The sequence below is a fragment of the Dromaius novaehollandiae genome, chromosome 7 (assembly GCF_036370855.1).
Source record: "Dromaius novaehollandiae isolate bDroNov1 chromosome 7, bDroNov1.hap1, whole genome shotgun sequence".
NCBI classification, from domain to species: domain Eukaryota; kingdom Metazoa; phylum Chordata; class Aves; order Casuariiformes; family Dromaiidae; genus Dromaius; species Dromaius novaehollandiae.
Window position 1 is genome coordinate 11,166,357 of NC_088104.1, and position 14,171 is coordinate 11,180,527.

At 45.8% G+C, this 14,171-nt stretch overlaps 1 protein-coding gene and 1 long non-coding RNA gene across 6 annotated transcripts in view; one reads left to right on the plus strand and one right to left on the minus strand.

Moving 5' to 3' along the window:
* The window catches only part of STEAP3 (STEAP3 metalloreductase), a 23,211-nt gene extending 15,388 nt beyond the window's left edge, over positions 1–7,823 (plus strand). For all 5 annotated transcript variants that reach the window (XM_026109072.2, XM_064514650.1, XM_064514649.1 and 2 more), the window contains exon 5: positions 4,410–7,823. In XM_026109072.2, the coding sequence (XP_025964857.1) occupies positions 4,410–4,700 (291 nt within the window). In that variant the 3' untranslated portion in view covers positions 4,701–7,823. The remainder of the gene's footprint in view (positions 1–4,409) is intronic.
* LOC135328839 (uncharacterized) overlaps positions 1–12,695 on the minus strand; it is a 24,379-nt gene extending 11,684 nt beyond the window's left edge. Inside the window, exon 1 of the long non-coding RNA XR_010389931.1 lies at positions 12,410–12,695. This is a non-coding gene — a long non-coding RNA (uncharacterized LOC135328839). The remainder of the gene's footprint in view (positions 1–12,409) is intronic.
* Positions 12,696–14,171: the final 1,476 nt, after the last annotated feature.

Genomic DNA, 14,171 nt, shown 5'->3' on the forward strand with positions numbered 1-14,171 from the left:
CTGGAGCAGGGCGCGGAGATGTGTGCTTGCATTTCGGGAAGAATGAGCTTCTGGAAAGACAGCAGTTAGGAAAGTACCAGGGAAGACAGTGAAGCTGAGAGTCAGATTTGGCAGAGCTCCCATTCACCCAAATATTGAATAGGCAGGTTTGGAAAGGCCTGAACTGCTCCGTAAGAGTATCAGCAGTGAAGAAGCATGGAGAGCTGGGGCATCGTTTCAATGAAAGGTCCATGTCTTATTTTAAAAAGTGGGTTAGGAGTGCATGCAGAATTTTTTCTTTCTCCAAAACTCTTCAGCGGCGTAGGAGCCTTGCAACCCCTTGCACTGACGTTCAAGCTGCTGAGGGCCAAATGCACGTGGAGAGAACCGGCTGGGTAGCAAAGGGAGCAAACTGGGTAGCAAAGGGAGCAAACTTCAAGTATCGCCTGCGCTTTCGAGTACATTTTGACGTCAGTCTGCCCAGAAGACACACAGCATCACTGCTGCCCGGCGGGACGCGGCGGCATCACCCACCCCTGTGCCGTGCGGAGCCTCTCCCGCCGGCGCCGGCCTCACCTTTCGCAGGGCGAGGGCGGCGTTTGGTTAGTCAGAGGTGTGTACCCATCACCCACGCCTCTCCTGTTGGAGCTCTTCAGCTGCCTATGAATAATTCAATATTCATTAGAGCAGGAGTTTGCAGCCTGCTCTTCGCGCTTCCCCCACGAGTGCCCCCGTCAGCGAGCTGGCAAGTCGGGTCCTCTGTTTTTTTCTCCTCTCTTGCTGTGGGCTGGTGAGTAATTATTTACACAGAGGAGACCTGCCTCTCCAGGAAGGCTTGACCCCAAGAGATCATCATCCTTCAGGGAGGAAGGAGACCCGGCTTTAAATCTCTGCTTTGGGTCAGACGGAGGGAGCATACTAATTCTCGCCACCGCATCTCAGGGGAGGGCTGCAGCCGCTGGCGTGCTGGATAAATTGCTGTCCTGGCTTAGGCATCTAATACCAAGAAGCTCAAATGAAGGGAAATGTTTCCCTGCAGCCTGGAGCGAGGCATCGCCCTGCGGCTCCCCGCTCGGCTCACGAGCTCTGCCGGGAGGTGCTCGCCTCGGCTACGGGGCCCAGCCCGGACCCCACACGGGGAAGGTGCCGGGGTCCCGGTCCCCCTATATATATATGTGTATATAGGTACAGACATACACATACACACACACACACATTGTCATGGCAGCTCGTGCTGCTGGTCCCTGCTAGTACGTTTAACAAGCCTGTCGCCTCTGCCCTTTGGGAACCGTTCCCGAGTCATTCGACCGGTACGTCAGCGTTGGTACCAAACACACACGTGATGCCCCAGCTCCAAAATAGCTCCTGGCTGCCCTGCATCGCGGCTGGCTGGCTGCGTGCGTGGAAAGGCCGGCTCACCCGCACCTATTTCTGTAGGCGTGGGATGAAGCGTGGCGATACGGCCCCAGCTCCCCAGCTGAGCGCCTGCCCGCGGTAATGCGCTTCCCTGGGGAAATGCCTTGGAGGAAAAGCAGGTGTCAGATTTCCTAGCATGTTAGCTTCTAGATTTTTTTTAAATGAGGAATCTTTTTAACAATTTGAATAAATTGGTGATGCATTTCCTGAGGAAATTACTGGCAGATCCAGCTCCTACTCCCAGACGTAGGGGTGAACATTCACATGGAGCAATGTGATTCTCCCTGCTAAATTAATGCATAGCAACACACTGTTCTTACATAATATCTGTAAATGCAACAGGTGCAGCAAAAAGAAAAAGCATTTCAGAGGTCTGACACTTGCACATCAGAGCCGTAGTGGCTTCCCATGCACATGAAAAGTGGAAGATGTAGAGCACAGCAGTCCTGACCAAACGCCTCTCAGAAAGTACGTGGCCCTGCTGCCGTCTCAGTTGAACCGGGTCATGTGCTTGAGAGACGCTGTACCAACAGCCGCGTTTGAGAGGTTGGTACAAAGCCAGAAAGCGTTTTAGTCTTCTCCTTATCTGGCGTGCTCCAGGGCTGGGCTTAAATTTTCCAGCAGCAGTATGTGCACCTATATTGGTATCCTGGGATCCTGCCACTCTCTTACGATACCCGTCTGTGCCCAGCAGGCCAAAAGTCAGGTTTGGATTGCTGCTAGGTTTTTATAACAAAAATATATTTTTTTTTATAGTAGCTCCTGTACATACACGCATTTCATTAACAAATGTAGTCAAACTGGCAAATACAGTACCCTTCTATATCCAGTTCAGCTTAACAGAAAATACAGAGGGTCTAGACACTGGGTAACAGGAGTGAGCTATGTGTAATTGAACTTACAGGAGACATTTTTAAGGTTCCCTAATGATTTACAAATCAAATCTAATTCGTTGAGAAGTAAAAATTTGTATGATTGCCTTTCCCTTCCCGCCCCGAAAAGTCCTCCTGGGATTTGAAGGTTGCCTTGGCCTGGTTTCCGGCTTAGCTCGTGTATCGCAAGATATGAAGCGTCTGTCACCAGCCCTTTCCTGACCCTCCTGTCGAGGAGGTGAGAGCCAGCACGGAAGGTGGCTCCGGCTTCCACAGAGCTAATGAGTTTCCAGGACTAACGGGAGCAGAAGTCAGAAACATATTTGGGTCAGGAAGCGGCATTTTGCTTTGGCCGCTGCACGGACATTTCGAAATGAGCCACAGGTGACAAAATCACCTTCTCCGGTGCGTTACGGGGACTCTCGCAGACACCGAGGAGATGGAAGAGCTGGAGGAGCCACTGCAGAACGGAAAATACTTGGAAAGGCTGCATGAGGGAGCTACCACCTGCATACGGCCACCTTTCAGAGGGCTTTAACACCCTACGTGGGCAGGGTCCTCACGTGCCCCATGCTGTGACAGTGCAAAACCCCCGCCACGGTAACAAAAAGGGACCTTCTGCATTACGAGTGGATTTGGCTGCAGTTTGAGGAGCTGCCTGGGCTGTTTGGAGCTGCCACAGACTTAGCTATGACTTTCTTGCCAATTATTAGCTTTTTGGTTTCGCGTGCCCAGCTGCCCTCGGGCGAAGGCGGCTCGAGGAGGATGACGTGGGCGGCTGTGTGCTTTGTCGCCTTTTGTTGGCATCCCACTACCTTCCACTTCTGCTTCCCCCCGTACCAGCAGCAGTTCAAAAAGAGACCGTAGGGGAACAAACTAATTGACTCCGGCGTTGACTCGTGCGCGTTACAGAAAGCCCCTCCTGGCCCGGCTCCGCGGGACCCCCGCCGCGAGGGCACGGAGCCACCGCTGCACTTGGCCCCCGCTTCGTCACTTCTCCCCTGCCCTGCTTTCGGTCTGGCCTCTGCAAGATTAGTCACACGCTGGTGCTTCCTGCCTCTTTTCACCCGGGGATTTTTTTATTTTTGCTTGTTGCAGAGAAGCTAGCAGTCGATAAATGATGGATGAGCCGGGAGTCGCCTCCTCCTGTTAGGAGCATTACAGCTTTCAACTGCAATCACAGCGTAGCCCCGCAAACGCTTTCTTAATTTTTTTCCAAGTGAAACCAATCTCGACCCCGTTTAGGTTTGCTGCTTGTTACCGCTGTGGCTTGGGGCCCAAGGTGGATTTTAGTAAGGAGGAGGGGGGCTGCGGCTGGGAGAAAGGAGCAATGATGGGCTGCAATACAGACAGGAGCAGTCCCTCCCTTGCAGGGGGGTTGGAGGGGCTCCGAGATGCCCACACGACTCTGCTGATAGGTGCTGTAAAAGTAGAGTGCCTCAATTTGGGAGTAGGTTCTGGAGCTCTCCTCCCTGCCACTTCTCCGCATAACCGGCTCTGAAGGGTAGGGAAGCCTTGGTCTAGTCTGCTGTTAACACACGGTACATTTCAAAAAGTTGCCTGCTTTTTTTCATGGTTTCCTAGCAAATAAAGAGAGGAAGGAACATCTTGAATTGAGTAGTCTTCCAGCTGAGACTTTTTTTCCAAGAGAAAATGATCAGTCCTTCCTCCTCTTTTGCACAGCTGCCTTTCTTCCCTGCTGGACATCCTTTCCTGGATGTACCTTCAGGAAAAGAGTGTTTCTTGCTGAGCTCTAACTGGATGCACCAAGCCAGATAGCTTGACTCTGCTGTTTTGGTAGAGCTCTGCTAGGCTACAGCTGGCCCTGACTCCTGAAGGTGCCGAGTGCTGGCCCTCAGCTAGGATGCTGCGCAAGGAGAGGGCATGCTCTGCCCACATGTCAGCAACGTAAAGCCAGAGATGGGCTGGGTTGGCAGCATCTTCTTGGAAACTCCTGCTGAGTTTCTACTATCACACTTAACCTCTAATTAGAAGAGGAAAACTGCAGTCTGGTACGTTACCCATGAAAGGTTTTAAGTCACATTTTATCCTGTCCAAGAGACAGAAATACTTACTGCTTTCTCTGTGCTACACACAGAGGCAGAAATAGTGCTAACTGGCTTGTTTCTCTTTTTCTTTCAGTCCACCCTTGGATTTATTGCCTTGGTGATCAGCACGCTTCACACGCTCACCTACGGCTGGTCGCGGGCCTTCGACGAGAACCAGTACAAGTTCTACCTGCCTCCCACCTACACCCTCACGCTGCTCGTCCCATGTACTGTGATCCTAGCAAAAGTGATCTTCAGTTTGCCCTGCATCCAGCAAAGACTTCTGCGAATCAGGAGGGGCTGGGAAAAGGGGAGATACGTGAAGTTCGTCCTGCCCAGCGCCACAGGGGAATATTCAAGTGGGGAGACCTCGAGCAATGTGTAGCAGAGCCCCTGTTGTGACAGAGGATTTCAAAGCACTATCAAAATTTCTATAAAGGTGTTTTTTTTTTTTTTCCTTAAACATATATATGTTTTGGTATAATTGTATGGTGGGTAAATAATAAAATTTGGTGACTTTAGAGAATGGATTACCATGAAATTAGGTTAGACGGTAGTATTTAACCTATATTGCTGGTTTGCTCGGACAATTATTGCCTTAAATGTCACTGCGAAAGCTGAGCTCGCAGCACTCGTATACATGGAAAACCAATGGGATACTGTCAGATCAGTCACCTGAGAGGGTGGTTGGCATCTCTGTACCAGTACTTCTCTGTTGCTTCCCTAGCCACTCTCACAAATTTCAATGCTTGGGGTTTTTTTTCTAATATGAAAGAACACAGATATTCAGGCCCCTGTGTCAGGGAAGAAACCAAGCCTCTTGAGTGTCTGGATCAACCAAAGCAGTGAGGTTTAGGAACATGAATCGTCTCTGGTTTTGGTCTCCTCAGTGAACTTCACAGCCAAATAAGAACAATATCCGTGTTATGTAGCGTCCGCTGATTTTAGCTGAAGTATCCAGCAAACCCAAGTAGTGCCTGTTTTTCCAAGTGCAGATGGCACTTGTGCTCCTGTAAGCTGTCTGGTACACATTTATAAGCCGTGGAAACAAATCACCTTTTCCAGCAGTATAACGACATTTGAAGAGGGATGTCCTCATGCCTCTCCTCCGCACTGCTGTCACTGGGATGACACCTGCTGCTACCATATGTTCTGTTTTATTAAACCAAAGTTTCAGGCAGTATTTGATGGAAATAGGGTGAAGATAATTATCAGAAAGACTTGCTGCTTCATGAAACTGCATGGAGAAAACCCAGGCCTTCTGGCAGGCCGTCTATCAAATAAGAGGGTGAAACTTTTTGAAAACATTGTCACCTGAACATTTCCATTTATGCAGACAAAACAGCAGCTCTGAAACCACTGGTTTCAGTAGCAGCGATAAGATTTTTGAATTACCTTGCAAAGGGATTAATGAGCCTTGACCACAAAGCAAATACAGCAAATGTACATTTTGGGTATAGTCCTTCATTGCCTCGCACCTTCTAAAGTCACTTAAAAGATTGCACAGCAGATGTCACATGCTCTTCTTCCAGCTTCACACCCACCTTGGATGAGGTACAGGGCAATGAAGAATTCTGTCCTAATTTCGTTTTCTTCCTGTCTCTTCCCACCCCTTCAAGGTCTTGTTCTTTATCAGAATAGTTCTGTAGTTTTTGGATGATCCAGATCATCTGAATGGAGAAGAGACAGCCATTCTTCTCGAAAGCTCATTTAAAATGCAGGCAATCAAGATGACGCAAGAAGACTGCCTCAGAAGGTCAGATGTAAGGAGGTGGTTGAAATAGCCTGGTTTTCCTACAGTTAAGTAAAAGACACCATGCAATGTTGAGCATTGCTTTGAAAAATGACCACTGTCAGTATCAAATAAGGTACGCTTTGTGGGCAAGAAAGTACCTGTTATTAGACAAGCTTATATAAGTGGGGAAGATGGATCAATTTGGGGGCACATCAGCCCTTCAACAAGTCAGCGTTGCCTCTGTAACCTGGATGATTTCTACGTGGACAGAGGATTTTAAGAATTCCCTGTTTAGCCTCAAATGACTGCAGAGAGTCATATTCTCCAACTCTGCTCAAGCTGCCAATGATGATACACAGGGATTTCAGTTCTTGCATGAGGCTTATACTGAAGTCTCCAAACACCGTTTCTTTTCGCTGAATAAAAGGAAATCAGCACGAGGGAAATGCCAGGATTTCACAATCAGCTGACGGTTTTGTTGCTAAGAAGGGAAGTTGCCATTCTTGCCCGCTGTCCCTTTCAGAAAGTTGGTTATTCAGGCCCCACCACCACCACAGCCAAGACCAGATCAGCAACTGATAAAACACGCACCAAGCAGATACATTAACCAGTAATGTTTGCAGTTGAATGGTAGGTTATGTTTCTGCATGGATGTGAGACAGTTTCACATGGGTATCATTCCACCCACGCCGGCGTAACTCACCCTGGAGGCAAAATTGGATTCAGCAAGCTTGTTCTTTCCAGGCTCTGCTCCATTTCATCATCAGGCAAAGCCAACATAAAAGCAGCAGTTTGCACATTTTCTGGCTGCGATCAAGTATTCAGATGCCTTTTCTTCCACAGCTAAGCTTCTTTTCACTTCTTTAGGTCAGGCAAGACTACTGCCTGTTGCCAAAAAAATAAAAAAGGAGTAGGAGGCAGGGAACGAATATTACGCAGTCTTGAAGGCTTTGTCTTCAAGGAGGAAAGGTGTGGTGTTACCTTGAGGTGCTGCGAGGTCAGACTCACCTTTCTGCACAGCAGAACCAGAGTCTGCAGCTTTGCTTTGTGTAACCTTCACGCCCACCTACCCTTTCCCACCGATGGCCAAGGGACCAGGCACCCAGACCCGCCTGAGGAGCTGGCTCTGCTGGTGAGTCACCAAGGTGTTTTTCAGACAGACGCAAGCCCTGTGGGCAGATGAGCCGGTTCAGAAGTCACACAGTAACACAGCATCTAACGACAGCCAATTTGGGGTCCTCCACTAGTGCCTCTGCCAACATACTGTCCAGCCAGACGCCATCTCTTTAAAGACTGAAACCACCTCCTATAGATGCAGAACTAGAGCAGCATTTCAAATGGTGCCTTCTGTGGGTGTCCGTTCTTTAAAACCTTTGACAATGGTTTGAATAATCAATTCTGATTCTGGAATACTGAAAAGTGGCTTGAGGAATTTTTAAATGATCTTTGCCTTTTCAGTTTTTTCCCTACTGCATTATTTGATATTGATAGGGGTTTAATGAGGTTAGCTTAAAATTTCCTCATTAACTGTTTTTGTATTTGGAGTTACCATATATATACACACACACATATATTTTATTGCAGAATATACAGCTGAAATGTAAATTCTTTATATTTTTATGTTCTGTATTGCCTACTATGTGCCTCTGGGATATGTAAGAGCCAACTGAAAAGCTGTAAGAGCAAGGCCAGTTTTAATCGGTTCTAGCCACTGGCCTCTGTAGCTATACAAAAGTTATTCTGGACAGGTCTATAAAGTTACATCAATACTCATGTGGGTCTGTTTTTTTCCCCCTCCCCTTAGACAACAGCGTTGCTTTTAGGCATCTTTGTAGTAGGTAATGGCAGTAGGGGGGAGCAGTGTGATTATCCAGCATTTAACTACTGAGAAACAAGACCCACTACAGACAGCATCTGCTGGAGAGTCTCGTTATCAAGATAATAAATGAAAACGATCATTGCTGTGACCCAGTCTGCCAGAGCCTGTATTACGGGGTTCCTACGCACGTGGGAGGGCACAGCCTACCATACATTTAATTACAGGAGGCGAGTGATATTGCACAGGCAGCCGTAGCGCAGGAATGGGCAAGCTTAATTCAGTAAGCAGAAAGTGCAGTGGAGGCAGAGTTCAAGGAAGGAGGAGTTAGAGATGAGGTTTGTGGAAGGGAAAGGAGGGAGTTTTAACACTATCGTTTTGTTCTCCATTTCTTAAATCACTTCTTCATAGAAGTGGCATGCCAGATCAACTGACTTCTACATCTGCGGTGTTGCATTTTAATGAGCTAATTTGTACGTTGATTTTAATGAGTTCATTTAAATTCCTGTGCTGAAGCTTAACCTCTGCAGGTACAGTTCTCGCACTCCTCCTGTTTTATAATCCAAGGCTTTTAGCAGTGCAATTGGTTTCCTGCTCTTTGGGGATTTACTTACAAAGTGATATATCAAACTACAGTTAAACCTTTAGGGGAATGCAGTTGCTTCAGCACGTCTATGCAATATATTTCCCCCAGTCTCCAAGATGGCTGGAACAGCAGCCTGGACTGCTAGAAGCAGCAACAAAAGTCTGATACATGCTTGAGCTCAACATTTCAGAACCATGCTTATTTTAAAGTTAAGCATGCAGTACAGAGCGGGATGATACCATCTAAGATCAGGGACAGTTCCTGTTGGCAGAACGCGCGTAGCACTTTCATATTCAAAAACAAAAAACTCTTGTGATCCACCTGACCGGCCTCACACACAAAATAAGCCATAGGATTAGAGGAATCCTTCGGAGACTTAAAGTGGCACCACAGCAGCTCTCCCAGGACTATAATCTGCTTTAAATCAGAAACCTCAGCAGTGGAGGATCCACTATAGCTGCTGTTTTGCTGGTTAGTCTTACCTGTTTCTCATATCTGATCTGTGCTTAGCTAGCTTTAGCTTCCAGCTGCTGCTGTTATATGCCTGTCTACTGGCTTAAAGAGCCATCTACAGTCAGGTGGCTGCTTTGAAGTAGCTGTCTCATTCAGCACTCTAGAAAATAAATATATTGTATAAGAGTCAAGTCTGCTTTCTGCAAGACAAGGTTCCTTGTATTTAGGGGGAAAAAAATGGTGAGAAAAGGCAGTGATACTAATTGTTAGGATATGAGGCTTTCACTTCCAGGTTGCTTGTTTGACTCTAAACCAACTGATATGCTCCAGTTGGATGGACACCAACGCATGCAGAGAGCCAAAGTCCTGACCTCAAAATAGTATGGAAAACAGACTGATACCTACCATTTAAAAATCTCAGTTCACTGCAGAAAAGGGGCTTCCCAAATTGGCCTTTGAAGAATATGTTTTGAGTTTAGAATAGAAGAGTAACACACCTAGAACATATTTTCCCATGCTGGGCCCTTGGCCCTACAGACTCCCTAGGCTTCAGGTTAGAAAGCAGAATTAAACCTCGCTGGGGCATGAAGTGAGAGCAGCCAAAAACAGTTCTTACAAAACTTGCTGAAACTCTAAGTGCACAGCGCTAAGTCACCTGCCTGAGGGCAGAATTGGACATACAAAGGTAAATTCTTGTATTAATATAAACTGTCATACTGAGCACTTAAATGTATTCACAACCAGCTGAAACTTGCGCTCTTCTGGCTACCTGCTTTTGGCCCACCCACTACCAAGGAAAGAATCTATTCAAAGAGAGGGGATGTCAGCAGACAAAAGGTATAATCCCTATCTAATCAAATATATCACATCTCCAGGAAGATAAAACCTCTGCACCCCATCCGCTCTCCCACTGCATCACCAGCCCGAACACCCATCTCAGCTACCTGCCAAGCATGCCATGCTTCAAGAGGCAGGAGGTCCTGGTCTCCAGAGAAGCCGAACTGGGTGATGTGCAGAGGGAAGAGGGGTGAAAACACCTCCCAGACAACCTGCACCACAGTGCTGACTGCAGCCCTGCATGCAGTCCTCTTCCTCTGCAGGTAACGAGGACAGCACAACTGCAATCTGCCATGCGTCACCTCCAGAACGTGTGTGGTTGCTGAGGGTTACACTGATAGTTTGGAAGTGATGAGCTGTTCTCATAAGCAGCAAGCTGTGGCAAACCCCTCAGATGACAGCAGTGCTATAAGGCCAGAAGAAAAGAAGAAACCCAGAACAGGAGGAAGTAAGAATTTAGGTCACCCACACTCTGCCCCTCTCTTTCTTGAATCTCCTCCACAGTCTTGCTGGCATCTGCAAGCTGCTGCAAGAAAAGCGATAGGAATCTCAGCAGAAGGCTCAGGCACACTTTCATCCTGTGCAACAGGTCAAATGTACCCTTTTACCCAGGCAGGATCTACGCACACTTCCATCCACTTCAAAGCGTAACACTATGCACAATGCTGGAGCTCCTAAGCTCCAAAACTCACATCCCATCACAGCTCAGAAAGCATGGCCCTGAGAACATGCTGCCAGTTCTCATCTCTTGCACTACAAGGAAGAAATAGCAGGAGCTCAGGATCAGAAGCACGGAAGACACATTTGCTGTGTGTTTAAGCTGTGTTGCTGAAGATTTATTGCTCTGCTTTGCATGTGTGTCTGCTCTGGATGGTTTTTCTTCTGTTTAAAAAAAAAAAACATATTTAAAGTCTACTTTATGAAACCTCAGCAAATTAATACTGATCTTTTCCAGACTATTCTTCAAATGAATGTTCTGCAAATGCTTCCTCATGGCATGCAAAGATTTAGATACGCTGCAACAGGCTCCACAAAGGATGCCCTCTAACAGGAAGAATTTAAGCACTGATACCAGTTCAATTTGCCGCTTTTTGATTTCAACACAAGAAGAAGCACTTTCTGCTAGGAGAGCGTCAGCTTTCATCACTGGAGTCCTAGTCACAGACTTTGTAGGTTAAACCAATTCACAGATAAGCGCTCTTCGTAAACACTAAATATTTCTTGGCTTACACAGATCCTGGAGAATGAAAGAACAGGCTGTGCTGACATCTGGTGGCTTTCTCTGCAGATGAAGACAGTTTATGGCAATAGGTCTTGGTTTTCACTGCATTCCCCATGTAACCTCTCTCCTTTTTCCTTCCAAGATACAAAGCTTATGATGAAAACTATGGGTTTTTTTCAGCTGAGCAGTGGACAGTGCTCTCCTATGTAAGTCTTTCTGTAAAGCAGCAAAGGATCCTCTGTTGTGCACAATTAGCTGCACTGGAGAAGAGGTTTCTTCTTTATTTCAAAACATATTCCTTCATGAATAATAATAAAAAAAAAAAGTACATTCACTGTCACAGGAAATGCTGCTACTGCCTAGCAGAGGAGGTACAAACTCAACCACTCAAAAACACTGGAAATCAGCAGAGCTGGCAGCAAGAAGCAAAGGGAAGGGGCAGAGAAAACACACAAAGGTGCGTCTGTATCATCAACACAAAAAGCCTTGACAAGTCGCCCCTCTCACTCAATAATAAAGTGAATAGTAGGAAAGAGTCAATGTGCTGAAAACATGAAGAAGAGCAAAATTGTTTACAGGCCATCTTTGCTAATTTATTAATCATTTGCAAATCTGTGCCAAGTGGTACTACAAAAAGGAAACCATGGGCAAAGGATCTGGTGCCAACCAGCAGGACCAAGCTCAGCCCAACAAACCGTTCAATAAGCAAAAGTGTGCATTTACTTTAAACGTTTTTAAAGCTCCCAAGCAGCTGCCATTGACCTTGAAGCCAGGACTGTCTCAGCCACACGAGCCCAAAAACAAGTATCACATATTCTATTTTCTCATTTTTGATCTGGGGACATTCAGGATTTCTGCGGCTATTAGTTTGCAAGGACAGTGTCTGCAGATGTCCTGTCACTGTTGTAGTAACTGTTGGACTAACTGTGACCTGCAAGTTTATTTTTAAGTGAATTACCTGTCAGGGGATGTACTGTGTGGCTCCTAGAGTGAAAGAGAAACATCACAGCTTACAACCTCTCCCTGGATCACTTCTAAGCGTGTTTCCATCAGATAATGCAGTTCGCCAGCTTTAATGGTGATGCATATCAGATCTTTGAGGGCTCCTCTATGCTATTGGTAACCGGCAGCATTTATCTCGCTAAGCTAACTGTGTCAGCAACTTTCTTAGCTCTTGCATCTTCAAGAGGCGGCATAACTACCGCTGAAAAGAAGAATACACAAAAGCATTTGCATGAAGAAACTGAAACGTTTCGGAGCCAGAAGAATCAAGGTGCCTATTCCAGCAGTTTGCGACTTCAACTCCAAGGCTGATTAAAGTCACAAATGATGTAAAATACACCATTTTCATACTCTCAGAGATATAAAAAGCAGCACTACTCAGGTAATTCTTTATCAGAGTGTTGAATATTCAACATTTTCTGTGTTTATTTAGTTAGACTTACCTCTCCTTCCTTCTCGATGTTAATTCCTCTTCTAATTTCATCTCTTCTCTAGTAGCTATTCTTCCACATCCCTAATCAAAACTCCAGTCTCTTTGAAATCATTTTCTTTCTCCAAGAAACACCCCAGCTCCCCCCTCCCAATTTAACCACCTTTCTCTGCTACACTGCTACAGCCTGGGAGAAGTCAGTTCTTATTTCAGCATGCACCCCTGGAGGACGTAAAGGGCATTAGAGAAAAACCTGTTTTTTCTGTTTGGAAAAAAAAAAAAAAAAGGTTCCGGTGGAAGACTCCGAGGAGATCATACTGAAAGATGAATCCTCATTAACCCCACAATGACTAAGAACACTAGCAAAGCTGTACGACTTACCACTGCACATTATGGAGAAGCCACCTTCAATTAACAGTAATTGTGAACCAATTCAGTTCATGATCTCTGTCAGGATCACAAAGCAAGTTACCAACTGTGGCAGTAGTTTCCTTTAACAGAAAGAGGGTTTCATAAAGACAATGGCGAAGACAACTCAGTCTTTAGCATTTAGTAATTCATTAGCCAGCGTTCATAGATTTCAATCAGTACTCAACGATTCTGGAATCAAATCTACTCCAACACAGGCTACACATTCCTATATTCCTATACCATATCCCACTGAAAAATGTTAGAACAGCACCTGTTTTAGCAAGTTCTCAGTGATTATCTATAGGGGTTTTTTGCTTGTTTGGTTGGTTTTTTGAAGTGTTATTAAAGGTCCAATAAAAGACCACAGTAGAAAAACACTTCAGAAAGAACCCAGTTTCCAAGTAGCGTCACTGAGAGCATTACAAAAGGCTCTACTGTGCTGCTGCAGAAAAGAGCCAGTGAAGTGCCATTGCCAGAGCGAAGAGAGTTCACAAAGCAGTAGTTTAACCCTTCCCTCAGAAAGTGAAGCTAGTCTGGGATGACACATTATTTTTGGATATTTGCATTAAAAAAACATTTATAGCTTTTTTCTTGATGCTATAAAATTGACACGTTCAGTGTCATACTGAACTTTTGTAACTATACTAGTCCAGAAAGGACAGTTGTTAAACCCTGATGACTCATTTAAGCACAAATGCCCTAGAGAAAAAGGATCACAAGAATAACCCAGGTCTTTCTGAAATGACTGGAAACCATATTAAAATCTCCAGAACAGAAGGAAAACACTGACAATCTTTGCTCAGTCTGAAAGCCTGAGTGTGCTGACAGACATCTAAGATGTCTTGGTAGGACAGTCTGAGACTCTGATTTCTCCAGTATGCCATCCATTCCCTGCAAAGCTGTCTTCATTATAGTAAATGCAGCAGAACAAAGCTGGTATTGTCTGGAGTGCAATGCATTGGCTTAAACTGTCTGTGAAGATGAGTACAAACTCATCTTCAGACTCATATTAGCCAGACTAATTTGGCAAATATGACAGACTGTAAGAAGGCAGCTGAGACAGGTGCCCCTGTTTAAGGAGCAGGTACCAGCAACAGAAAGGAGGCATGGACAGAAAGAGGAGCGAAGTGTTAAATTCTTCCAACAAAATGCATCAGAGAACGTATATCAGCACCTAAGACCCAGGAGAACATCAGGGTCGTCATTGATACACGATTCCTCATTACAAGATGAGGATACAATCACCCTTTCAATCGCAGATGACAAAGTGCTGTACAACCTTCACAAGAGAATAAAACTCCATTTGAAGCAAAGCTGTCGGTGAGTAACACCAGGTACCTGAAAAGACTCCAGCCTAAACCAGA